At 43.8% G+C, this 27,676-nt stretch overlaps 1 protein-coding gene across 1 annotated transcript in view; it reads left to right on the top strand.

Annotated features, from left to right (window-relative positions):
- Positions 1–603: 603 nt before the first annotated feature.
- Positions 604–27,676, top strand: part of Lars2 (leucyl-tRNA synthetase 2, mitochondrial) — a 136,218-nt gene continuing 109,145 nt past the window's right edge. The window contains exons 1-5 of the mRNA XM_074059886.1: positions 604–736; positions 5,397–5,758; positions 11,602–11,730; positions 23,363–23,454; positions 26,230–26,290. Of these exons, the coding sequence (XP_073915987.1) occupies positions 5,525–5,758; positions 11,602–11,730; positions 23,363–23,454; positions 26,230–26,290 (516 nt within the window). The 5' untranslated portion in view covers positions 604–736; positions 5,397–5,524. The remainder of the gene's footprint in view (positions 737–5,396; positions 5,759–11,601; positions 11,731–23,362; positions 23,455–26,229; positions 26,291–27,676) is intronic.

The following is a 27,676-nucleotide window of genomic DNA, read 5'->3' on the forward strand; positions in this document are numbered from 1 at the left end:
TTCCAGGAAAGTTGGTCAGGCATTTTCGCTTTCCTGATTCCCAGCCCTCCTATGGTGTGAGAAAAGCACTTTAACCCCGATCTACTCTTGGCCAGGTAATTCCCCTCACAGGACTACACAATCACAGAATATGGTGTGAGAGGATGCTTCATTCACCACGTGATCAGTTACAGATCAAGAAGTCAACTGGCCTCCCCAATCCCAACAGACAGTTGTTGCGATGTGGGGATTTGAACCTTGGCGTCTAACTTTATTAGCTTCCTTTTCATCGCTGCTGTCTGGTTTACCCTAAACGAACAGCTCTCACGCATCTGCTACAATAATAACGTGACCCTCAGACATCTAGAGTGCTTCAACCAGAAAAGACCGTTGAAAGCTGGGCTTCGGAGCCCAGGCTCAGTGCAACAGGGCAGACGCCCCGCCCCCGGCTCGCCCCGCCCCCGGCTCGCCCCGCCCCCGGCTCGCCCCGCCCCCGGCTCGCCCCGCCCCCGGCTCGCCCCGCCCCCGGCTCGCCCCGCCCCCGGCTCGCCCCGCCCCCGGCTCGCCCCGCCCCCTGCGCACTCCGCACCCTCTGCCTCCGACCCCACCCCTTCCTGTCTGTGTCTGCGGCAGCCACTTTCGATAAAGTTGTTGTTCTGCCAGCATGGCGGCGCCCATGGTGACACTTCGGGCCGTGTGCGTCTAAAGGCTCAGGAAACCAAGCACAGAGGAGCCGCAGGCCAGAGCCTGTGAGCAGGTAAACCCCCGCCTAACTCAGCGGAACGAGATGAGGCCGGATTGATCCCCTTTCCCCCTCAGAACTGGAGGTTCGGGTTTGCCGGGGCAGGAGGGGACGGTGCGGGCTAAGGTGGTCCTGGAACCTTGCGGGTTTCCAACCCGGAAAGTCTCAGAGATCCTAGCCTTCGGATTCTTCAAGTCACGGACCCTGTTGATAGGTGTGGATCAAAAACGCACATCTCCACATGGTTTTGTACTCTCTCCAGTGTTCCTCTACCCTCATCCCTGGATCTTCGCTCCCTGGGAAGGGTTTTGGACCCAGTCAGTGGTCGTTCCTTGCACCTTTGGGGTCCACAGCATGTTACTGTCTGAAAGTCCTCAGAAATCGTCTGGGTCCAGTGTCTTACCGAAAGAGAAGATAAAGTTCCAGGCAGGAAATAAATTGCCTGAGATCACACAGGGGATTAGCATTGTCAAAACACTAGACATGAACATGTAAATCTTGGTTTCCCTGTCACACACACACACACACACACACACGCATACCCTCATCTCCCTCTCCTTTCCCTTCCTGTCCCCTCCCCCCCTCTCTTTTTTGACAAATTCTCCCTAGGTAGCCAAGCTGGCCTCCAACTCGCAATCTTGCCTCAGTCAAGTTGCCAAGATTACAGGAGTGCACAGCCACACTGGGCTTAATTGTTTTCTTTAAGACGAATTTTCCCAGGTACATTCTTGCACATTGTTTGGGTGGGCACAGTTGCCTTCATATACTTCTCCTATTTGTTCTCTTTCTTTGCCTGTCTCCTCCTCTTTTAGGTTTCTCTATTTAATATCATTTTCCATCCAGTTTTGAAGTCTCTGTTCTCAAAAACCTTAACTTGGAGCTTAACCGTAAGCTCTGAGTGAGGTTGAGGTCAACCCTGACTCTAAAGATGGCTGGGGTAGTGGATGGGGTAATGGTAGTTGATGCTTTGGAAGAAGAGACAAGATTCCAAACAAGGAACTGGATGAACTGGAGCTAAGGAAGAAAAGCGCCACATGGGGTGCTCGTGGCTCACATCTGTAATCCTAGCTACTTGGGAGGCTGAGATTGGGAGGAGCGAGGTTTGAGGCCATTCCAGGCAAATGGTTTGTGAAACCCCATCTTAAAGATAACCCAGAGCAAAATGGGTTGGAGATGTGGCAGAGCACCTGCTTTGCAAGTTAGTTCAAACCCCAGTTCCACAAAAAAAAAAAAAGCCCAAATTGAGGATAAACATAATGTATGAGCTGCACCTTTCACATTCGTTCTGTCTTATAAAATGACTGCTCGTGGACGTCAGGAAGAGTAATTTACCCTCATGGTGATGCCGTGGGAGGTCCTTTGAATGGCTTAGAGCAGGCTCTGGGACATAAAGGAAGGAAATAGTTTTGAGACCCAAGGTGTCCTATAAAAATCAGCCACGAGTACAGGCTATTTGTGCCTAGTGTGTCCTACTGGTAAGTACAGGAGGTGGTCTTGGGGACCCCCTAGGCTTTATTATTTATTTATTTATTTTTGCAGGCTGGGGATGGAATACTGGACCTTGAACAGGCCAGGCAAGCACTCTTTCACTGAGCTATATCCCCAACCCCCATACTTACAGTGTTTCTTTGTTCTGTTTTGGATTTTGGCGTTAGGGATTGAACCTGGGGTCTCATACATGCTGAGCATATGTTCTACATCCCTAGTCCTTGGACTTTCCTTAAAGGATCTTGAACACATGACCAGATTGCTCCCCAGAGAAAGTGAATCAGTTTACATTCCTGCCTGCAGTCTATAATGTATATTTCTTTTCTTTTTTTGTGGAATTACTGGGGTTTGAATTCAGGGCCTCATATTTGCTAGGGAGGCACTTTTACCACTTGAGCCACTCCACCAGCCCTTTTTTGTGATGGTTTTTTATCGAGATAGGGTCTCATGAACCATTTGCCTGGGCTGGCTTTGAACAATGATCCTCTTGATCTCTGCCTCCTGAGTAGCTAGGATTACAAGAGTGAGTCACCAGTGCCTGGCTGAATGACCTTTTGTCATTGTAGTATTGGCAGTCATTTTCTTTTGACTACCAGTTTGCTCTCTAATAATTTTATTCATGACACTGTTTGGGTTTTGATTTTTGTTTGAGGCAGGGCTGTGATCCACCTGCTGTAGCCTCCTGAGTGCTGGGATTATAGATATGCACCATCACACCTGCTTTATGAGTTTTTGTTAGACATATATTTTACGTTTTTAGCGTCAAATATGTTCATATTTTCCTTTCAATGTTTTCATTGTTTTTATGCTCAGGACAGAAAGTCTTGAATACTCATCTATATTCTCATCTTGTTTTGTGATAGTTTACTGTTTTGGTTCCTTTTTTTTTTTTTTTTTTTACAGTACTAGGGATCAAATCTAGAGTTTTGTGCATGCTAGGCAAACACTCAACCACTGAGCTACATCCCCAGCCCTTTTTTGTGTGGTATTTAAAAAAAAATTCTTTATTCTATCAGGGATTTTCCCAGTTTATGATTTGAGGTGGGAGTCTGATTTGAACTTTTTCCCCCATTCATTGAATAACTTGTCACACTCCTATAATCCCAGCACTTGGAAAGCTGAGGCAGGAAGATCACAAGTTCAAGGGCAGCCTAGACTATATAGGTGAAACCCTGTTTCAAAAGAAAAAGAACACCGTCACTTTCTACTTTATGAACTTTTTTTTTTTTTTTACACTACTGGGGTTTGAACTCAAGACCTTGAGCTTGCTAGGCAGGTGCTCTACCACTTGGGCCATACCCCTAGCTCTTTTTACTTTAGTTATTTTCAGATAGAGTCTTGCTTTTCTGCTTAGGCTGGCCTTGAACTGCAATCCTACCTATGCCTCCTGCATAGCTGGGGCAACAGGTGCACAGTATCACACCCAGCTTATTTGTTAAGATGAGGTCTTGGGAACTTTTTACTGGAGCTGACCTTGAACCTTGATCCTGAGTACACGTATAAGTACAGGTATCAGTCACTGTACCCAACCCTTGAATTTAACATTTTTTTATATAACAGCTGTATTTCAGGATTCTCTCGTCCTTTGGTTTATGCAAAAGAGAAGTTACTAGGGAGGCAGGAATAATGTAAAGCTTATTTGTATGGGCAGGGAGTGTTGTTATGTGTTGTTCATGATTTAGTTTATGGTATGTCAGTTATAGAAACAGAATTAGGATTTTGAGTGAATGCATGACCTTTGTACTGCTCATTGACGATTTAACTGCACTCTTTGGTATTTCATTCATCACGATGGTCAATCAGCATTGAAACCAAAAACTTGGGAGTTTGCAATTCAGGTCAACTTACCTAATTTTGTTCTTTCTTGTTATTTCTACTGGGGAGGATAGCCCAGAACACTCCCTTACAGTCTTAGGGAATGCTGTCTAGTAGAGAAAGGGCAGGATGTACCTGTGTGCCATCTGCTAACAGGCATCCTTCACTTGCAAAGGTACGGGGATGCTGACGTAGAAAGAGAACCGTGAACTCTGTGATGCCTGGCGATAGTTCTAATTATGTAGACACCCCAGCCCTAAAAGTAAACGTAATCACCTCATTGTGCAGAGCACACACATGTTGGGTGGTCAAGTAGAGGTGCTAGTGTTCAGCCAGCTTCATAGAGTACATCCTCATGCACACAGTCACATCTACCTATTTTAAAATAGCTACACCCTGCTGATAGGGAGATTTTTTGCGTCAGTCTGTCTCTGGTTTTGCCCCTGAAAGAAGCAAGAGGTGTTAAATGCAGTGAGAATTGGTATGTGCTTGATCTGGCAGATCGCCTTATAAAATGCCAGCACTGGGAAGCCATTTTATATGGGTGTGAGGTCTTTTTTTTTTTTTTTTCGTGGTGCTGGGGTTTGAACTGAAGGTCTTGTGCTTGTAAGGCAGGTGCTCTACCACTTGAGCCACACACACCCCTGGTCCTTTTTTTGCTTTAGTTTTTAGATCTCCATCCTTCCCAGTAGCTGGGATTACAGGCGTGAGCTACCACACCTGACTCAATCCCACTTTTATGAGCCTATGGTGACACTCCTGGCAACATTTGTGTTTTAGTACCTTTGTGAGACAGGTCTAACCCTAGTAGATAGGAAAAGAATTTTGAGAGAATCAGATTAACACCAATCTAGATTATCAGGTTCCTTTATTCCTCTTGTTTTTGAAAGCTCTGGTTTCACAGTGCGTGGACCTGATGCCCTCAATAGATAGTTGATAAATGAATGAAGAACTAAATAGATTAAAAAGTCTTCTAAATTGTGGTCATTTCCTGGCTTGTGCTATAATATGTATGAAAAAATGCCAATAATAGCTCAAGATTTCTAGACCTCCAAGGTGACCTTTGTTTAGATTTCTTCTGGTATTTGAACCTAAGGCCAAGCCAGGATATACTTACAGAGTTCTTCTGAGGCTTGGGGAGATGACATGTGCAGCCTCCTGGACTGACCCTGGGCCTGCTTACAGGGAAAGGAGGGAGGGGCTACATCGCCTCCCATGCTACTTGTAAGGTTCTAGTGGAGCTGGTCCAGATGGTTGGCTCCCTTTGTTCCTATGGGGGGTTTTGTTTCTTTGGTTGGGGCATGGATCACCTATATTTTCCATTAAAGAGTTTGTGTTTAGCTTTATCTACCTTCTAAAATATTCTTTTTAGGAAAAAATCAAAAGAAGAGAAGCATGTAAGTGGGCAGGGAATGCTCAGCTGTGCTGACCAGGAAGAAGCCCTGAGAAAGTTCCAGATTCTTCCATCTCTTTTTCCGGGGCCTCCTCACTTTCTTAAGAATGGCTTCTGCTTGGCAGAGACTGGGCTTTTATGCCTCTCTTCTGAAACGGCAGCTCAGTAGGGGGCCAGATGTCATCAGATGGGAGAAAACAGTGATTCCAGGATGGACCAGAAGTATTTACAGTGCCACAGGGAAGTGGACAAAAGAGTATACGCTACAGACAAGAAAGGATGTCGAGAAATGGTGGCACCAACAAATAAAAGATCAAGCCTCCAAAATTTCAGAAGCTGATGTGAGTATTCTGAGACGGCAGAGAAGAGGGACGAAGGGCTTGGACTATGAGCTCACCCACCCGGGTCTAATAAGTTATTAGGTGTGTGACCTCTGTGTTTCTCTGTGCTTCAGTGTTCTTATCTAAAGTGGAGGGTGGCAGTAATAGTGCTTGCTCCTTCCTGAGAGGGTTAAGAAGGGTGATGAGGCTTAGCAGAGATATAGTATGGTGGCTGTATGCTTCGTAATATTGTTCACCAGGGGTGTGCCAGGCATGCTGGGTAGCATGGAAACAGGAGCACTAGCAGGTATGGGGTCCCCTGCACCATGGGGCAGCACACAGGCTGGTTGGATGTGAGACTAGGAGGCATTTGGGCTACCCAGATGGCCACATGTTCTGAGGGGTATCTTCCCCTCTGCTGCCTTGACCTTGACTTTAGTCCTGTTCTACCACTCCAGTATCAGTTGGGGAGGGATGCCAGTGTTTTCCCCGGTCTGATCTGGTGTTGGGGTCCAGCCTTACAGTAGCAGCTAAGTGAGTTAGTGGAACCTTGGCTTCTGGCCCTCATGTACTAGCCCAGTACTCTACCAGAACTAGTGCATTAAATACTTGACTGTAGTGGGTTTCCATGCAATGCTCTCTGCTCCTTCTCTGGGAGACCAGAATCTTGGATGTGTTAATCCTCACTTCTTGATAAATGACAAGTGAAAGGAACGATCTGTTACATGAGATGTTGCTCTGATCAGAGAAAACTCTGAGAGTTTTACTCCTAAATTCTTGTCATCCTTTTTAATAGTAATAGCCAAATAATATAGATGTTAAAATATCAATGTTAGGCCAAGGCAAACAGTTGGGTATGGCTGTATATGACCGCTCTTCACCAGTCTTATTTTTTCCCATCTCCTGCTTCTTACTGGCGTCTCACCCATACTTCTACTATGACGACTACTTCTCTTCCTCTTTTCCTCCTTCTTCTTTCTTCAGTTCAGGACCTTGTGCTTGCTAGGCAGATGCTCTACTGCTTGAGCCATGCTGTCAGGTTTTTTTTGTTTTTTTTGTTTTTTTTGTATTTGCTCTATTTGTTTTTCAGTTAACTTTTCCAGGCCAGCCTCAGACTGATCCTCGTATCTCTGCTTCCTGGCATTATACGAATGTACCACCATGCCCAGCCACACTCATTCTTTCTATGAGATCAATTGCTAAGAAAAATGGATAAGAGGAGGGGAGTGATTTGTGTTCAACTTAAAGATGACTTTGGCATTGGTTAGAAAGAAAATCTGGAATTGAGAGAGATGTAGCACATAACAAGTAAAATGAAATGATAGGAAGGAAGGTTTGAATAATTGTATGACGAAAGCTTGACTTTATCTCATTAGGAAATGAAAAGCTGTCACGTGGATAGGCTAACCTAACTAGATGTATTTTGGAAACACACTCTAGGGAGCAGTTTAATTCTGAACAAGCAGAGTAAAACTCTTTTTTTTTTCTTTCAGTTTAGATTATCATTTAGTGACTCCCACATAGTTCAGAGTTGTGGCTTATTGCTTTTGTGACATCTCATTCATCCTAAGCATATAGTTTTACAAAATATTAAACAGAGGAAATAAACTGTTTGATAATTGGGGAAATGGGATATTGTGTGGATCCCCTGTGATTGTTGTGTCATGCTTTGAAAATGGAAGCCCTCAATGAGGTGAGTAGCTGTAATCCCAGCTACTCAAGAGGCAGAGACAGGCAAGTTCCAAGGGCCAAAGCAGCCAAAGTCAGTTGGATTCTAACTGAAAAACAAAACACAAAACAAAAGGGCTGGGGGTGTGACTCAAGTGGTAGAGCACCTGCCTAGCATGCCTGAGGCCCTGCTTTCAATCCTCAGTACCTAACGGGGGACGTCAGAGGGACCAGGACTGTATTGCTGCTGCACCCCACAATATCATTGCGATTTAGGCTGTCATTTAGCCTCCTTGAGTCTCAGGTTCCTCAAATTGTTTATCTCACAGGCTTGTTTTGAAAATCAACATTTTACAAACTGAAGTGTTATATAAATAAGATAATGCAAAGACATGTATTGTCTTTATCAGGAACTGAGATGAGACTTTGACTGAATGCTGGTGGAGTCAAAGCATTTACAACCTATCTTACTCTGGCAGTAGGTGCATTTGAAACTTACCCACACGAGTTGTTAGAAGTCAGGTGTCACTGTTTCCAGACTGGGATGGTGCTCAGTAGTAGAGCCCTTGCCTAGCATACTGTGAAGCCCTGGGTTCCATCCCTAGCACCACATTGGACTCTCACACACACACACCACACAGGGACACACGCACACAAATTCTATCTGGTAAGCATTCCTCCACCTACCAGGTTCTGTCCTGCCACTGACTACCACTGAATCCTGAATCAAGCCCGAGGGTAGGTATTGAACCCTCATTTGGGGGATAAGAAGGTGGGAGCTCAGAGGCAGGCTTGGTGATGAGCAGAGCCAAGCTGCACAGGCGGCATGGGCAGAGCCAGGATTCAACTCCAGACACAGTTGATTCCTGAGTTCATGCTTTCATCCCGAACCTTCTTCTGCCTTACTTCCATTGATAAATAGCAGACGGAGCCCAGAAAGACCCAGGGATTTGCCTAAGGCCTTCCAGCTAGTGGCAAAGTGAGGGTCAAGCCAGGGCTCTGTACTTCTGTGGGGTGTGTCACCCTTAGTGACAGTTTTAGAGCATGATCCATAAAGAGGCAGAGTCATCTTCCTACTTAAGTTAGCCTGACGAGAATAATAGGACCCACATATAAAAGCCGTCTTCTCCTCATCTTTTGCCATCTTAATTTCTCTTAAATTCTTCCACTTTTATGTAATTATGAAAATTTCCCTTTCAATCAGACTCCTGCTCAATTATAACAAGCTTCCAGAGTTTCTTCTTCTTTTCTCCATCCCCAGATGACAGAACTCATTTCATTGTCACAGGAAAATGCTTCATTCATGCAGAAAAACAAAAGACAGGGCCAGGCAGTAGGCTGAGTACATTTTCTGCAATAAACAAAAAATATTCATGAATATTAAAGACTTGCTAGCAGTGCTTTTCTATGTATCTTTTATTAACTCAGGTTTGGAGTTTGGCTTGGCAAGTTTATGATGAATTATTTGATTTTGCTATTAATTTAGTCTTTATTGAACAAACATTAAAAAGATATTAGTGAAGCTACAAGTAAAAAGTGTTTGGAGCAAGATAAAGTAATGTAACAAAATACACATTATTATAATGAAATGAGGTGATTATAATAAGAGATAAATGTTTTATGTAAAAACAAAAAAATCAAAAACTGGATATAGCAAACGTTAAGGTTTTTTATATCACACATTTTCTTTTTTTTTTTTTTTCAGAGTTTTGCAATTGTAACCCAGGCTGTCCTCAGACTCTCCTCTTGTCTCAGCCCTTTGAGGCTGGGATTGCATGTCCAGTGCTCCCAAAGAATTCTAACAGGGTGTTTTCCCATTTCCCTAAAAAAAATTCCTAAAGAAAGGCAATATGGCAGCCAAGCATGGTGGCACATCCCTGTAATCCCGGCACTCAGGAGGCAGGAGGATTGAGGGTTCAACACCAGCCTAGGCTACACACCCAGACCATGTCTCAAAAAAGAAAAGAAATGGCAATAGGCCTGATACATTGCAGAAAGAGCTTGATAGAGTGATGGGTTCTTGCTGCTGGGTATTGAACCCAGGACCTTGACTACTCTAGCCAAGTGTTGTGCTACTGAACTGCATCCCCAGCCTCACTCACCTTCTTTATTTTATTTTATTTTTTGTCATTACTGGGATTTGAACTCAAGGCCTTGCACTTGCTAGGCAGGTACTCTATTACTTGAGCCACACCCCTCTCTAGTCCTTTTTAAACTTATTTTTCAGGTAGGGTCTCATACTTTTGCCTGGGCTGGCCTCATGAAAGCCTTCTACCTATGGCTCCCTTGGCCCTACACCTGGTTTATTGATTGAGATGGAGGTCTCAGTAACTGTGCCCAGGATGGCTGTGAACCTTGATCCTCCTGATCTCTGCCTTCCATGCAGCTGGGATTACAGACACAAGCCACCATGCTGGACACCTTCTTAACAGTTAAATCCCCACCAGCCCTGATCTCAGAGGCTCCCTCTCACTCCTGAGATTTTCCTAAGCTGTGAATCCACAATTTCTAGTTAAAGGGTGTGGCCAGGGTCCTGCTTGCTGCTCTGATTATGTAAATCATTGCAGTTGTCATTTCAGCAGATTCTGGTTTGTGGTCTCCACATTCTTTGCTCTCTTTCTGCCTTTCTTCCTCCAGGCAGCACTGCTTACCCTGGTCATTTCTAGAGGATGAGCAGTACAGAGGAAAGTTTCCTCTTTTTTTTTTTTTTTTGCCCCTTGTTAGTGGCTTTGTTAAAGGTCTATATAACTTCTTTGCTGAAGGAAGTTTAAGAACTTGGCAAGAGGTTGTTTCTTCTCCTCTCCTGATTACAGCTGGCTTTGTCCATTAGCTTTCATGCAAGTGCTTAACAAAAAATATTAAAAATCACCCCCCACACACTCGTGCACTCCTTTTGCATTTGTCTTGCAAAGCTCTGGAAGGATGAAGGAGCAAAGAGGGAGAACCAGGAGGCAGAAACAAATTGGTGAAGGCAGACAGCTGACCCTCAGTGACCAACAGAAGCAGTTACTGTTTCTCTTCTTTTTTTCCTCAGAGCACTCTCTGCCCCCCCACCCCCCTGCCAATATACACCATGGGAGAATTTGATGCTGGCTAGAAGGCAGCCTTCTATTACCTGGATAGGTAACCCATGGTTAGGGGTATTGTTAGAGTTAGGGTTACGGTTTCCTGTTAGTGTTAAATTTAGGGTTAGGTTAAGGTTAGAGTTTGGATCAGGGCTTTGGTTAGAGTTAGTGTACTGCACATAGAGTTAGTTTTGGGTTTAGGGCTTGAGTTTGGGGTAGGTTTAAGTGCTGCAAAGGGTTTAGGGTTTAGATTTATGACTGTGTTTGGGTTAGGGCTTGGATCCGGGTTAGTGTTAGTTCTTCATCAGGATTTTGGTTAGGTCTAAGGTTAGGATTAGGATTAGGGGTTAGTAGGTTTATGGTTGGGTTAGGGTTAGTGTTAGGGTTTAGGGTTAGTGTGAAGGTTAGGATTAAGATTAGAGATAAGTTAGTGTCAGGGTTAGTGTTAGTGTTATTGTTAGGGCAGGGTTTTTAGCTTGGGTTAGTGTTAGTCTTAATTCTGCTTGGGGTCCAGGGATAGGGCTGGGATTAAGGTTAGCATTAGGATTTGGTCTTGAGTTAGGTTTAGGTGTGTACAACTTTTCTTTGGAGCCTTATCACCTCTTACATATGTCACTTACATCATTCACCATCTTATAGTTGAAGAGCTAAGTGCCAAAAGCTGGCAACCCAATAAGTACTTCCTGCCTGCATTCTCTTTAGACACACGTGTAGTTTTCCTGTTTCTCTTGCTGCTGCGTTGGTGGCTGGAGAGTCACATAGCTGATCTGTGTTTGCCTCTTTGTCAGCCTGGGAAAACAACAACTTATTCTCTGTACTGGTTAAGATTTTTTCATGGCCTCCCCATTTCACCTTTTTCTGTTGGACAAACAGAAAAGAAGCTGTGAAGAGGAGCTTTTAAAACAGGAAAAAAATAAAAATATAGATGAATAATTACTGCTTAGAGGTGTTTGACATTATTTTTGGACATTCTTTGGCTTAAAACAGGGCTTTGAGTTTTAATATTTTTCTCAATTTACATAATGAGGACAGTTTTTCTCAAAAGGAACATATTAAGGTGACAAAATGTTAGTACATACAGTATTCCTAGAAAATAATACTTAATAAATACTCATTGTCACTCTTTCCTAGAAATCAAAGCCCAAGTTTTATGTGCTTTCCATGTTCCCCTATCCTTCTGGCAAGCTGCACATGGGCCACGTGCGTGTCTACACCATCAGCGACACCATTGCCCGGTTCCAGAGGATGAGAGGGATGCAGGTAAGGAAAGATGCCACCCATGGGCCATAATGTGGTAATGCATGTTCAGGACAAGTGATAAACCAACCTCAGTTAAGAGTGAGCGACTTTGACGATGAATGTGAAAATCCTGGTGTTTCTTTTCATGCCTAGGAGATGTTGTAATGAAACATCTAAATGAATGAGGGGCAACCATGTGTTGGCTGTTTTTCTAGGGATGGAAGTGGGATGGAGCCAGTGGAATGGCAGATACAAATGTAAACAGAGTTATTGGATAAGCAGTGAAGTCAATGGAACAAAGATAGACCAACTGCTGTGTGTTTGTCAGCTTTCTGCTGCTGTAACAAACACTTGGGATCATCAACTAATGGAGAGAAAAGGTTGGTTTTGGCTTATGGTCCTGGAGGTTCCAGTCCATGATCAGATAGACCCATCGTTTCTAGGCTTCTGGTGGGAGTGCCGGATGGCCATGGTGAGGAGTGCATGGCAGAGCAAAACTGCTCACCTCATGGCTAGGAAGCAAGCAAAAGGAAGGGAGGGCTGGGTCTGGTGAAAAGTGCCTGTAATCCCAGTTACTGTAGAGATGGAGACAGGACAATTGAGGTTCGAGGCCAGCCCAGGCAAAAAGTTGGCAAGACCCATCTCAAAAACAAGTTGGACATGGTGTTACATACTGTAATCTCAGCTACTTGGGAGGCAAAGGTAAGAGGACCGAGCTCTAAAGCTGGCCCCTGTCAAAAGCATGAGACCTTATCTGTAAAACAAACTAAAAGCAAAAGGATTGGAGGTGTGACTCAGTAGTAAAGCCCTGAGTTCCATCCCTAGTATAGCCAAAAAAAGAAGGAGAGAAGGGGTCATGGTCCCATGGTCCCACTCTTTCCTTAAAGGACACACCCTCAGTGACCCAAAGACCTCCTACTAGGCCCCTCCTCTTAAAGGTCCCGCCAGCTCCTAATTAGTGCCACTCTGGGAACCAGGCCTTCAACACATGGACCTTTAGTGACATCTAAGATCCAAATTCTACCATGCTGTGAGTGGCAGGTGAGCAAGTATTTGTTTATGATGGGAAAAAACTATTCAAAAATATTTGGGAAGTAAAGACTGGGGAGTTGGGAAGGCTCCCCTAAAGACATGGGTGTTGAGGAATGAGGTGAAACTCATCAGAGGAGGAAGACAAAGGCCCTCCCATGGCTGGCAGAGGTCAGTTACCTTCACCCCTGCCTACGCCCTTTACTCTTTCCTTTTACTCTTTAGCATACTTCTCCTGGAGGATGATCTCTAATGAATACAGGACAACTCAGATCTCCTGCTTCTGTCTGTGTTTTAAGAAGTTGTGTTTTTCAAGAATTTGTCATCCTACCTCACTTTGTGTTCTGGACTGCCTCCTCTTTTTTCTCTTTCCTCTTAAGTAGTTTGTTCTCTTTATTTATTTGTTTATTTAGAGACAGGGTCTGGCTGTGTCGCCCAGGCTGGCCTCAAACTCATAATCCTCCTACCTCAGCCTCCAGAGTGCTGGGATTACAGGTGTGCCCCATTTTGCCTGGTCCCTTTACTGTAAATATGGTACTTTAAAAATTTATGAGCATTTTGAACATAGAAGTACTCATACATTCAGACCTGCCATCCTGGTGTAACAGATAGTACCGTTTGATCATCTTGGCCTCAACACATACAAAAAGCATTACACTTGTTTCTCCACGCTGTATTCCCACCCTTCAACTCAAAGTCACCTCTGCCCTGAGGCTGTGGTCTTTTACCTTCATGTTTTCACGATTTACTCTCTTATTGAAGATACACACACTCTTAAATGTAGTGTTGTGTATTTTCAGTTTTATATAAAATATTTTTATTCATTATTTGTTTCAAGATTTATCCTTTCTGTGGCTCTAGAGTTAGTTCATCTATTGTAGGTACTATATAATTGCAACAGAATTAATTACCTGTTTTCACATTAGTTGTTTTTGTATTTATTTATTTGGTTTTAGCTTTTTGAGATAGGGTCTCACTGTGTCGCCCAGGCTGGTCTCAAGCTCAGGATCCACCTGCCTCAGCCTCTCAAGTGCTGGAATTAAAGGTGTGTACCACCATACCTGGCTTCACTGATAGTTTTTGAAGTTGGCATCAAATTTTTCCTTTAGTGCACATCCTTGTGCCTGACTTTTTAGCCTGTGCAAGAAGTGGCACAGCCTTTGCAGCTTGTCAAATTGCTTTCTTAAAGTTTGGTGCCAATTTATACTCCCACCAGCAGGGAATGAGCTTTTTTAATGCCCTGCATCCTTGGCAGCAATACGTAGTGATAGACTTTTTTTTGGAAGAACTAGTATTTGAACTCAGGGCCATACACTTGCTAAGCAAGTGTTCCACTGCTTGAGACACTCTGCCAACTCTAGACTTTTTAATCTTTGCTAATTTGATAAATGGGAATTGGCATCCAGTTGTGTTTACTTTTATTTATTTTGGTGCTGGTGACCAAACCCAGGGCCTCATGCATGCAAAGCCTGCATTCTACCACTAAGCTACACCCTTAGCCATCAGTAGCGTTTTGAATTTACATTTTCCTGATTATTATCCCAGTGAGGCTGAGATATTTTTATGTTTTCTGTCTATGTAAATGTCTTCTCTGATTGTTCACATTATTTACCAAGTCCCTCTTGCCTTGTTTGTCTTATTGCTTACCTAGGAGGTTTGTTTGTTTTTCAAGTTGTCTGGATTGTTGAGTTTTTATTGGTAGATGCAGTACAAGTGCCTTCTCCCAGTCTCTGGTTTGCCTTTGCATTTTGTGAGACTGGCCAGGTCATGGATTACAGTTTGGCTTTGTGGTTTTTACCTTATGTCTCCTTCCTGGAGTACCTCTCACTGTCCTTTCTAAGTAAGTCACTGCCATTCTTTCTGTGAGCTAAAATTTTTCCTTCTGCTGTAATTCCACCCCTAAATTCTCCAGCCCCTAATATCAAGAAGTACTTTAGTACTTACAGTCAGAACCACAAACTAAGCATAACTAAGTTTACATGTTCCTCACGTGCTATTTTTCTGCCCAATCATATAAGCTTCTTGGGGACAGAAGGTCTCTTTTACCTCCTTTTGTGCATCTAGTGTTTAATGCTTCCATGGAACCGACAGGGTTTGTACATCTACAACTTGTCATTCCCAAGGAATTTACCATCTGCTAAGCCTTAACTATTTGTGAATTGATTGATTCAATGGACACTTTTTTAAAAAAGTGAAATCTAGACTAAGTGTTTATACATATCCACCCAGAATAACATTGTCAAACTTGAACACTCCCAAATGCCAGCAACAAAGTCCTTGGACTCCTCTTTGGTAAATATTGAATTCAGAGTGGTCACATGCCACTTAACTTACAAACCCAGAGACACCCAATTCATGTGGTACTTCTTAGTGGTAAGCTTCATCAGTCAGGATAAAACTGGGTTATGCCGAAGAAATAAACATTCCCCAAATCTGTGGCTTAAGACAAGAAAAGCTTATTTCTTGCTTTGTCACCTGTCTGGCAGGAGGGCTGTGTTCCAGTGGTAGGGACCTGGCTGTTGGCAGGTCTTACTTCAGTCAGTGCCTCCCCCATTTCTGTGGCTGGCCCTTAAATCTCAGGTCACTTTCACTGCCATGGGCAAGTCCAACCTCAAGAAGTAAAGAAGTGTGTATTCCAGTCAGGTGCGTCAAGCATGCCTGTGCTGCCAGCATCCCAGAGGCTGAGGCAGGAGAATCTTGAGTTTGAGCCAGCGTGGCATCACAGCAAGTTCTAGGCCAACCTGGGCTGCATAGAGAGTCCCTGTCTCAAAGGAACAATTAACAACAACAATGACAAGAAGTACACTCCTATTGTGTGCTGGAATGGGAAAGAATCAAAATGTTTGCGAATAGTTCTGGTGGTTACCATGTAAGGTAATCTAGAGGATCTAGAATATTCTTAACCTGACTAATCTTTTTTAAGACTATCCTTGAGGTGAAAATAAACCTTGGAAACCAGTAGACCTTTCCATTTGAGCCTAGAACATGACATTGTTGCCACCAAATTTGGCACCCAAACACTGATGCTCTGTAAGCTTCTCTGTGTGTGGCAGTGGTCCTTATTCTTTGTGGTGTTTTCCAAAAGGCACAGATGGAGCAGGGGAATCTGTGTTGTAAATAAGCAGGTCAGATAGTTAGGACGTAGATCTTCCTCCAGTTTTAGCACTTACATGAATGGAGCAGCATCTGCCTAGCCAAAATGGATGTTCAAACATGGATCCCATTGAGGTGAGAAGAAAGCTAGGGTCTTAAGCCGCTGGCCTGGCCATGGATGTGCACGTAGGTGTGGGCTGTGTAAGCGGAGGGAAGGGGGTGTGGGGGTGGTGAATCTATCAGAAGTTGGCAGCTTTTGTTGGAGCACCGGTGACCTGCCTTATCCATCTCACAAGATTTGTTGCAGTGTTTGTGTGAGATGAGAAAACCCTTTAAATTTCAAACGTAACCCCAAATAAGTATAGTGATAATTAAGGAGTGCCAGCATTTGCATGTTTAGGCAGGGACCATTTGAAGCCAGAGATAAGCTCTTCTCTTTCAGTAAACAGGAAAGGCTGCCCTGCCAGTTGCTTTCTTTTTAAACTCATAGAATGCCTGGTGACATATGTAAAGCCAAGCTCCAAATGGGTGGTTTTGTTGTGTTTTCATATGTCGTATGCACAGATGGTCGGAAAATAAAATTACCCGCCTCCCACCTCGGCTGTTCTCCCCAGCACCTTCTGGTCCAGAAGCCGGGGTGACGGAAGCATCAAAGTGCCAAGTCCCCTCCCAGAGTTGGGCTAGGAGTAATTAGTCCCAGGCAAAAAGCCACCAGGCATTGTCTAAGTTAGAGTTTTTTGCTTTGGGCCTTTTTGCTATTCATTGCGGAGGAGGAGGAGGAAAATTGAGGCTCTGTGTCTGGCAGCTGCATAATCATAATGTAATTACCCACAAATACCAGGAAGCGAGGGAAGTTCCTAGCAAGTGAACCATAATGTATGTTTCGTCGGTTCTCAGTTTGCCAGTCAGTCAACAAGTGTTTATGAAGCACCCAGAGAGGGCATCGTGTGGCATTTAGTTTTCAAATTTTCAAATCTCTGGAGCATCAGAAAGTAAGAGTAGATTTCCAGGGCTTATCCTCGCAGATGTCGTTTGAAGGGAAGAATGAATTACTGGTCCAGGGCTGTGCTTGGAAACTGGCTGATTTGTCTGTCTGTCATGTCCCTCCATCCACATCCTCAGAGGAGGGCTGCCGCTTCAGGCCTGGGGTCTGTCATTGGTTTTGCTTGCTCTAAAGTAGACACTTGACTTTTATATCCAGTCTGTAATAACAATGGCTTGTTACACTTGCTAAACAAGATTAAATCTTGTTTCTCTTTTCTTGGAAATCGAAAGGTTGAACCTCCTCCAAAGAAGCCACGACAGTCTCTGAAAATAGCCTTTTTTTTGAGAAGCAGTAACCATGGCTGCTGTCAGTTTGAAGCTGAGTTGATTTCAAATACCAAGTTTGCTTTATGATCACAGGGAAGCTGGCCATTGCTGGAGAGGTGAAGCAGCTGGCCCTGTCCTGTGTCCATTGGGAAGGTGGGGACCAGCAGCCTCAGCCCCCTTCCCATCCTCCTCTAAACTCTTTGAAGTGTACTTGCTTTTACTTCCTGTTCTTTTCCTTGTTCTTTTTTTTTTTCTTAAAGTATTTTTAAATTGAGCATAAAATTCCACATTGACTTTTAAGAAAAAAGAAATGCAACCTAGTAAGACTAGCCCCCTTTGACCATTCCTTCCCCCACTGTCTCTCCAGGCTTTCCCAGGGTTTGTCCCACCAGAGCTTTGTCCCAATTTTGTTGCAGGGAGCTGTGTTCTCCTTGCATCCTTTTTTCTGGTCTGCTTGCCTCCAACCTGCCAGCTGATCATTTGACACCAGGGCTCACGTGGCTAGGTCCACAGAGGCGGGCCAAGCCCCAGCTCCAGCCTCACCTCCCAGGCAGCTCTGGTTTGACTTGCGGGGTTCTGATCCCTGTGCTTGCTGCTCCCTCACCAGTAGCTCCTGTCTTTCATCTGTTCCTTTTGGTTTGACATGGTTTTTGAGACAGGGACTTGCTATCTAGCTAGACTGGCCTCATGCTCGGTCTTACAGGTATGCACTACCTATAATCCCAGCCCGGTCTTCATCTTCATAGTTGGCCCTGAGCTCACGTCATGGTGGGGTTTGCAGCCTGCTGGTGTCCCTGCACTACTCCTTGACCAGGAGCCATCCCCACTTTGCCTTGTGTGGCAAATGGCTGATCCCTAAGTCACGTTTCCCAAGCTGTGGTGTCAGCTGACCTCTTGCTGTTTGGAATTGCTAGGTGCCATCACCATCTCTATCTCTGTGGCTTCTCACTCAGTACTGATTCATACTTAAGAGGATGTGTTGTAAGAGCTAGGTGGAAACGCTGGCTTTTCAGACTTTGCAAGTTTATTGTGCAGATTTCCAAGTTAAGCTACTAGGACTTTTTGATTAGTCTCTGAATATTTTTACATCTATTATTTTAAAATTATCCTTCTATTCTTCTGCCACTCACCATGGTGTCAGATTCCCATTGTTCCAAATTGATAGAATGTATAGTTTACAGTATATCTCTGGTAGATATAAAAATAAATCAAATACCTGGAAAAATGTCCTGAAGCTGCAGAAAGTACTCATATCCAAGAGGCTAACTCCTAGAAAATTGAGGGCCATCAGGTGGGCTCATGGTAGGGGCCCATATAAGAATATACGGTACTAGAAAGAAGGGAATAGATTTTTAAAGGCAAAAAGGAGAGTATAAAGTTCTTTAAATGAATGATTTGGACCTTTTTGGCATAGAGAAATCAAGACAAGAACTGCATCCGGTTTGTTTTAGCAGTGCTGGGAATCAAATCCATGCCTTCAGCATGCTAACTACTTGCTCTGCCTCTAAACATCTTAGACCTAGAGTGGAGGTAGTTGATCTGAACAATGAGTGGGACTGGCAAGGGAAGCATGTGCCACAGTGTCACATACACGGCCCATGACAACATCATCAGTCTGCTGCCCGAGGGATGAGCTTGAGTGTGTTGGAGTCTTGCTCATGTCTTACCTCTTCCCCTAACAGGAGTGAGTCATCACATAGCACAGGAATGAGCTCCGCCCCTGGTCATGGAGGCGCTGGCAAACCCAGGCTGTAGGAATAAGGGGACCTTTCTGGGTTGGTACCTCATAGACGTGCACATTTGGTCCAGTGATCTGGCCCGAGGTGGGAAGAACTCTTCACATAGCAGAAAGACCTCTCCAGTCTATTCTGGTCTTCTTTTTGTTGATTTTCAGTAAAAATCTGAAATATTAGAAACTTTAAGTTTTTTTCTAACTTTTTGTGCATAGACAGCTTGGATAACATGTAAGCTAAGAATATCTTTTCATGTTAATTCCATCTAAAAACAAAAATAGAAATGAATAAGTGAATTACATAAATCCAGACTGTTTTTTTTGTGACAGTCTCTGTATTGACTTTATTTAAAATTACGGATGGCCCCTAACAGAATGTTAATAGGTGGAATCATTGACTCACTGCCATTTTGGTAATTAAGTTATCCATTTTCCCCTTTCTGTGGAACAGATACACAACAGTTACGTTATTCTGCCAACCCAGCATCCCTGGGAGAATTTACAGTGCAGCTGGAAGCAGAGCTCAGGTGTGGTCCCGGGAAGGACTGCAGAACTTTCAAGAAATCCAGCACCTGTTCCCTGTTCCCAGCCCAGGGTGGAGAGTGAGGGAGAAGAAGATTAGGTCTTGGAAATTAAAAAGAAAAGGAAAGAACTGAAAGTTCAGTAGAAGGCACGGGATAACACTTGTCACTGATGAATCAAGCAGTATCCGAGAAAAAGCTATCAGCTGAAGGATGCTTGTTTTAATCAGGCTTTTTTGGCTGCAGGGACTGAAACCCGGCTCAGGGCAGCTTTAGCAAAAAGGGAGGTTTTGTTTGTTTTTACAGATCCTGGCATAACTCATAGGACAGAAGGAAGTGTTGCAGGAGCCAGGCCCAGCAGGACAGAGACCAGTCTTTGAAGCTCGTCAGTGTCCTTTCTCCAGCTGCTACTCTGCTTTTCAGACATCAGTATGAGGTGGGGACAGGACCATCTAGAGCCCTGTAACTCCTGACCAAGGAGGACAGTCCCCTCTTGCTCTAGCACCTGGCCTAGCTCCAACAGGCCTGGGGAAGGATCCAGGCCCCTGCCTTCCTCTGTAGCCAGGAGAGGTTTTTCTGATTGGCACTCCATGCCATGCCAGGACTGTTAGAAGTCGGAGAAGGAGCAGTTTCCCAGGAGAGATGCTGTTTGGCAGGGTGAAATACTGGGGGTCTGCCACATTTCACAAGAGCCAAAGAGACCTCGGGTTACTAAAACTGCATAGACTAGATCCGCTCAGGGAATGTTCAAATTAAAAAAGAAAGACATACATACTGTGTACTTTCATATTTTGTACAGATGTCTGTGGTGTACTGTTTGTTGAATGACAAAAGCAGGTCATAAAATAGTGCATATAATAGGCTCTAGTTCCATAAAAATAAAGACACCCCTAGATGTGTGTTGATATGTTTACATATGTATGTTTGAGAAGGAGAAGGATGTGGAAGGATGCAAAGGCTGGTGTTACTGATTACATCATGGATGTACTGTCTGTGCAGGTGAGGATCAGCTTTGCCTTTCTTTATCATTGCATTGTTTTACTTGTTAAAACCAGCTTGTATGATGTTTATAATTTGAAAAACATCAAGTGCTGGCAGATTGGCTCAAATGGTAAAGCTCCTGCCTAGCAAGTGTGAGACCCTGAGTTCAAACCCCAGTACTGCCAAAAAAAAGCTTAGTAGATGAAAAACATCAAGTGAAGAAAAAAGAAAAGGGTTTTGTTTGGATTGACCTCAGAATGGGTAGAGGTGCAGGAATTGAAGGTCATGGCTTGGGACGCATCCCAGGAAATCCTGGGCTTCCCAGATTCCCAAGACTGGGCAACTCGCTCTCCTGGAGCAACAGCAAGTTTGAGGACTCCACAGCTCTGTTTGTTCACTGAGCCCAAATCCCTTCTAGAGAGATGTGAGGGAGTCATACCTACCACCAGCTCCAATACAGCAAAGTCTCCTGGAGGGCAGTGTCCCAGCCCAGGGCAGTCAGAGACAGGCCCCTTTCTGTGCATCTGCTGATGGACCACCTCAAACCAGCTGGGGCAGGAACAGCTAGGCTGCTTTTAGTCAGCACCCCTGACGGGAGCCATTGATTATGCTGGAAAGAAATGTTGGGTCTCTTACTGCAAACAAGGCCCATTTCCTGGCTGGCCCTCTGAACCTATGATCTGCACAGTGTGGATAAGAACTTCCAGTGTCCTGCCTCATTCTTAAGAACATACGGGGGTATGTGAGAGGTAGAATTATAGTTGGATCTTACTTTCTTCTAGATGTTTCTATTTACCAAATTGTTTACAGCAAGTATGCATTAGTTCTATAGTAAAAAAAGGAAGTTACTTGTAGAAGAAAGCAATCCTATCTCTAACTGAAACTGCCCCATTCTGATACGTGTGGGTGACGAGGTGGCACTAGTCCATCATTATCTCAAGGAAGCATTTGAACACGAGCTCAGGTTCTCTGAATGATTGTGAAGCAAAGCAAAACAAAACCCCACCCCTTGACAGAGCAGTTCCCAGCCAGGAGGTCCACTAGAATGGGCTATTTTCTAGAAATTCTTTCACCTCCCCAGACAGTCCCATAAGCATGCTTCAGAAATCTGTCTGGGAGAGAAACTGTGTCCCTGGCTTTGTGGCTGGGAATCATTTTCTGAGAATGGTAGGTAGGGGACAGAGTTTAAAAAACAGATGCCTTTCCTGATGAGCAGATTGCCTGGCCTTCTGTATACATCTGATGCCACAGCCCATGCTTCATCCGTCATTCCTGCATGTGGCGTGTAAATTAGTTTAGGAGAATTTGCTGCTGAGGCTGCCAGCTCAGCTATAGCTGGCCATCCATTTGGAGAAAAGAATTTCTCACAGGCCCATCCTTGCCTCTCTGTAAATGCTTCTCAGCACTCACTCTCGCTGGACCCCTGTGGCTTACACTGTCAAATAAGGGGGATGAAGTAGAAAATAGATCTCAAAAGCATCTTCAAGTGGGGCATGGTGGCTCCCACCTCTAATCCTAGCTACTTGGGAGGCGGTGATCGGGAGCATTGAGGTTCAAGGCCAGTCCAGACAAAAAGTTCTCAAGACCCCCATCTCACTAATGGTTGAGTGCAGTGGTGCGCACCTGTCATCCCAGCTACGTGGCGAAATACAAATAGGATCATGGCCAAGGCCAGCCTGGGCATTAAAGCAAGATCCTGTCATAAAAATAGCCACAAAAATGGAGGTGTGGGTCAGGTGGGAGAGTGCCTGCTTATCAAGCTTGAGGCTCTGAGTTCAACCCTAGTACCACTAAAGAAAAAAAGAGCATCTCCAAGTTCTAAGATCTATAGATCTTTGGCGAATGGAAAGCTCTTGTGGAAGTGATTACAAGCAGTAATCTTTAGGAATAATAATAATAATGACCAGCGTTATACCTCGCACTTTCCTTCTATTAACTCATTTAACCCCACAGTGATCTGGTAAAGTAGTTACTATTATCATCTCCATTTTACAGGTGATAAGTCGAGGAAACTGTGGACTATTTCTTATACCCAAAGCATAGCTAGTGGCTTGTGGTTAATTAAAATATATAGGATATTTTAGAGATTAGTGTAAATGCTGTATAGGGATGGTCAAAGGATTAATTTATGTATGTCCAGTTTCAAAAGTTACTCTGGCTTTGCAGGCTTATTTTTGCTGTGTTCTTACGTGAATTCCTGTTAGTTTCCACATCTGGCTGTTTGGATAGGGGTTCTCTTCCTTACTATAGGGAAGAAAGGAGTGGACCTCAGGATGAAGTGGGATGTAGACCTTTCAAAAGAGTGTGTTGCCCTAGTTAAAGGAGAGAGAGGGAGAAGAGCTGGACTCTGGGGTGCTGGCTGAGCTTGGCAGGGTGCTGAAGGATGTGCACAAAACAGGGAAGGTGCTAGAGCCAGGCCACCAGCCCAGTCATCAGATGTGATGCACTCAAGCAGCATGTGCAGTAGGACGTCCTGTGACAGTGTGAATGGCTTCTGTCTGGTTCAGTAGCTGCTTCTTGTGGCTACTGCACACTTGGAAGTTGGCTAGCCAGACTGAGAACTGACTGAATTTTTTATTTTGTCAAATCTTCATTAAGCTTAAATGTTTATAGCCATGGGTGGCTGCCGGCTGCCGTATTGACAGCATGCTGCTTATTAGAAAATTCTGACATGCATGAATGTTTTGAAAGCTTATACATTTCAAATATACATATTTTTGAAGTTGAAAGAAACATTTTATAATTTCAGGAAAACAATTTGGGATCATTACGGACAATACAGACAAGAAGAAAGTAAAGTACTCATGCAAACGCTACTCAGAGATGACTGTGGTTGGCGCCTTGATATACACCTAAATTCTGTCCTGTGTCACAGGGAGCCAGCTAACTCCCAGTGTATGGAGAGAGAGCAAGCAGATTAGCAGGGGTGGGCAACACACAGGTTTTGGCAGTTTGCCACGACTGATGTCTGTCTTCTCTTTGCTAGGTCATCAACCCCATGGGATGGGATGCATTTGGATTGCCTGCTGAAAATGCCGCCATAGAGAGGAATTTACATCCAGAAAGCTGGACCCAGAGGTATGCGTTTACACACATCTTCAAACACTTGTGTACAGAACCTTTTTAGAAAAATTTTTTAGCTTATACATGAGAAATACAAAACAAGGCAAGCAAAACACTGCAGCCTGCCAGGAAATAAGTGGGATTACATGTATTGTTGTTCATCTTTTTAAAAAAGCTCTACTCCTTTTATCTTTTTTTTTAAAGACAGGGTCTCACTATGTAGCCCAGGTTGGTCTTGAATTCTCCATCCTCCTGTCTCATCCTCTGATTGCTAGGATTACAGGCATGTACCACCCTGCCTGGCTAACACGCTGCCTTCTTGTCTGACAATATAGGGAGTTTATTCATTTATATTTTCATTTTGATGCTTTTTACTTACCAAGCTATTCTTCATTTAATCTTTCATCTTTGAGAACAAAAACAAGGAGAAAATTGCATTTGTTAAATTTCTGTAATGCTTTGTCTTCTTGACCATAGTTTGACCTATATCGAACGAAGATACTATAATTTTCTCTGAATATTAATTTTTTGTTTTCATCATTCACAAGCAAGGGGAACTTAGTCATCATGGAGCATAGAGCCACTCAGTGCTGGGCACAGCTTTCTCTCCATCCTCTCCATGTCCCCCATGCCTCCTAGCCCTCTCCCTCCTGATAAAGTCATGAGCACCTCACACCAGAATCCAGCAGAACATTCTGAGCCTGCTACAGCAGTCCCTTTCACAAGGTCCTGGCATCCTCCCCTTCTTACCCTCAGAGATGCAGAGGCAGTTCCAGGGCCTCTCACCTCCCTTTGCTCTCTCTTGCCCAGGTGACATTGGGAACACATCTGCCTCACTTCTACTACTACACACAGTTATGTTTTCTTCCTAATCCCTAGGTTTCACTTTCCCAGTTAAGGTTGATTCTAGATTAATGGAAGTGATGGAAAGAAAGGAGGAAGTGATGGTTCAAATAAAATGGATCAAATATGGCATAAGTTTGATGTTGGCTAGACAAGGGGTTGGCAAACCTTGGCCTATGGACCAAGTCATTCCCTGCCAGTTCTCATGAATAAAGTTTTATTGAAACACAGTCACATGCGTTTAATAATGTGCCATCCCTGGCCGCTTTCACAAAACAACAGGTGGTTGTGACAGGTTCCATATGGCTCACAGAAGCTGACAACATCCTCATCCGGCTCTTTGCAGAATGTTGGCTATCCCTCCACTAGACCATAGCTGTGGGGAAGATGGCACCTGGGTCAGGCCTCCTATGCAAATCATGCCTTTCCTTTGTGCTAGCTTGTCATCTTGAGCAAATTACTTGACATGTCTGTGCTTGGTTTACTAATCAGACCAAAAAGTGGAATGGTCATAGTTCCAACCTCAGTCAGGATAAAGATCAATTACTTTATGAAAAGTGTTTAACACAGGGCCTGGAATTAAAAATAAGCTATTATGAACTAATCGGAAATCATAGACAGGGCTTTTTCTTGGTTTTTCATGTTTTTTAGTCTGCTTGAACTAAAAGAGGTTACAGTAAAAATGAATTCATCCTTTTTCTTTCTTACTTGGTAGGACTGGAGTTTGAACTCAGCGCTTTGTGCTTGCAAAGCAGGTGCTCTACCATTTAGGCCTTACCTCCAGTTCCTGATCCTTTTTCTTCAAGAAAAAAAAAAAAGAAAGGAAGGAAGAAAAAGGGCTGGGTATGTAGCTCAGAGGTAGAATGCTCACCAAGCATGCGCAGGCCTGGGTTTGACCCAACCACCAAATAGAGGGGGTAAAAAAAGGGGAAAAAAAGAAAAAAGAAAGAAAAGGAAAGAAACAATTATTTTTCTTTATTCCATATTGTATTATAAATGGATTAGCACATTTCTCTTCCAGTTTCCCAATTGTTGGACAGTTTTAGGTCTTAGATTTTGATTGAAAAGAGCTGTTTCATTTCTTTTGAATTGTCACAATTTGAACATTAAGGTTGTGTGTGTGTGAGATATTGGGGGTGGAACCCAGGGCCTCACACATGCTAGGCAAGCACTCTACCACTGAGCCACACTCCCAGCCTGAACATTGATATTTTTCTTTTCTTTTCTTTTCTTTTCTTTTCTTTTTGCAATACTGGGGCTTGAACTCAGGGCCTTCACATGGAGCCACTCCACTAGCCCTATTTTTTTGTGATGGGTTTTTTCGAGATAGGGTCTCTTAAACTATTTGCCTGAGCTGGCTCGAACCGAGATCCCCCTGATCTCTGCCTCCTGAGTAGCTAGGATTACAAGTGTTAGCCACCTGTGCCCAGCTAAGATTTTTGTTTTAAATTGCTTTCATTCATTCATTCATCCCATTTATTTATTTAGAAACAATGCTTGCTATGTAGCCCAAGCTGGCCTCAAACTCTTAATCCACACAATCCTCCTCAGTATCCCAAGTGCTGGGATTACAGGTGTGCACCACCACATCCACCTTTGGATCACTATTGTATTTGCTTGGCTTAAATCTGTGCAGAATCTTGATATAGAGAGGAGCCAGAAGTACATGCTCAAAGGGGTTGTCTGTCTGAATGGCCAGGTGAAGAGGCCATTCAGAGCCAAGACCATTGTGATTTCTACTGGGTTATGTCCAAATAATGGGTGTCTTCTAATATATTGGTATTTTCACTGATTCTTAGTGAGTAATTTTTTTGTTGAGACAAAACAACACTCAGAAGCCCCTTAGGATAATCTGTGTTGCCTCAGTTACCCTCCACATCCTCAGAGTGTAATTTATTTATGGTTTTAACCCTTCTCAAAATCAAACTTGCTTCCCTTGTTTTACAGAAACATTAAACACATGAAGAACCAGCTTGACCACCTGGGCCTGTGTTTCAGCTGGGATCGGGTAAGTCAGCCCTTCTTCCTAGCAGTTGGGGTTTTTTAAAATTCTTTTTTAGCAGTATTCAAGATTGAACTCAGAGCTTTGCGCTTGCTAGGCAGATGCCCTATGACTTCAGCCATGCCCTAGTCCTTTTGCTTTTTATAGTTTTGGTTTTCGACAGGTTCTTATGCTTTTGCCCAGGCCACCCTCAGACCATGATCCTCCTACCTCCTCCTGAGTAGCTGGAATTACAAGAGTGCTCCACTACACCTGATTTTTTTCTTTTTTTGGCAGTACTAGGGTTTGAACTCAGGGCGTTGTGCTTGCTAGGCAGGTGCTCTACCACTTGAGCCACTCCACCAACCCTGTTTTGTGTTGGAGTTTTTTGAGATAGGGTCACATGGACTATTTACCTGGGCTGGCTTTGATCCACAATCCTCCTGATCTCTGTCTCCTAGCTAGGACTGTAGGCGTGGGCTTGTTTTTGAGATACCGTCTTAGTAACTTTTGCCTGGGTTGCCTCAAACCATGATCCTCCTATCTCTGCCTCCCAACTGGAGAGTCTTGGTTTTAATGAAGGGTCTGATTGCTTGGAAGATGGGGTCCTGGTCTTCTTTGGGTTCTGAGAAGAGAAGGAGACAGGAGAGCAGGATTAGCACTCCACAAATATCAAAGAATCCTGAGTGAATAATTTGCCTGAAAACAAGTAATTTTCTGTGGAATTAAGCTAGGAGAGGTAACTTCCTATGTAACTTCATAGTGGGCTATCATTTATGTGTGGCAAAAGCTCTGCTCAAGGGTTTCACTTGCTCTCAGCAATAGTTTAAGAAGGTGGTCAGAATCTACTTAGAATGATTAAATATCAACCCACTGGTCCTTTAGGTGATTAGTGTTGATTTTTTTTTCTTTCTTTTTTTACGTTTTGTTTTAAGTTTAGAATTAAGGTTCATTAACAGCCATAATGATTCTGTGAATATGACCTTTTTCACTGTTATATCCCAAAACGAGTGGAGAATTCCAAACCTGGGAAGAGTTCATGAAGACCACCTGGGAACTGAGCCTTTCAGAGCTCTGGCTAAAGGTCCACTCTGTAGACAATGAACAGTGGCCTTCTGGGTAGGATCGAAGGTTGCTTGTCCCCTCCAGGGAGGGCCCCTCCCATGCATAGTCCCTCTTAGTGTTCCACTTACTCCACAAAATGATGGGGTCACATTGCTTATCGTAGGAGAAGCACTAGAAACGATTGAAATTTAATGGGTCTGGTGAAAAAAGATAAAAGTCAAGTGCATGCGAACAGGCTTTGAGGTTTGATTTTTTTTTTCTTTTGTGTCTTCATTATGTAAAGGCATGGAGGGAGTCAAGTTCTAATCACACCATCAATGCCCCTTTTACCACTGAGTGGCAGGGTCT

This window comes from Castor canadensis, chromosome 17 (assembly GCF_047511655.1).
Source record: "Castor canadensis chromosome 17, mCasCan1.hap1v2, whole genome shotgun sequence".
NCBI lineage: Eukaryota > Metazoa > Chordata > Mammalia > Rodentia > Castoridae > Castor > Castor canadensis.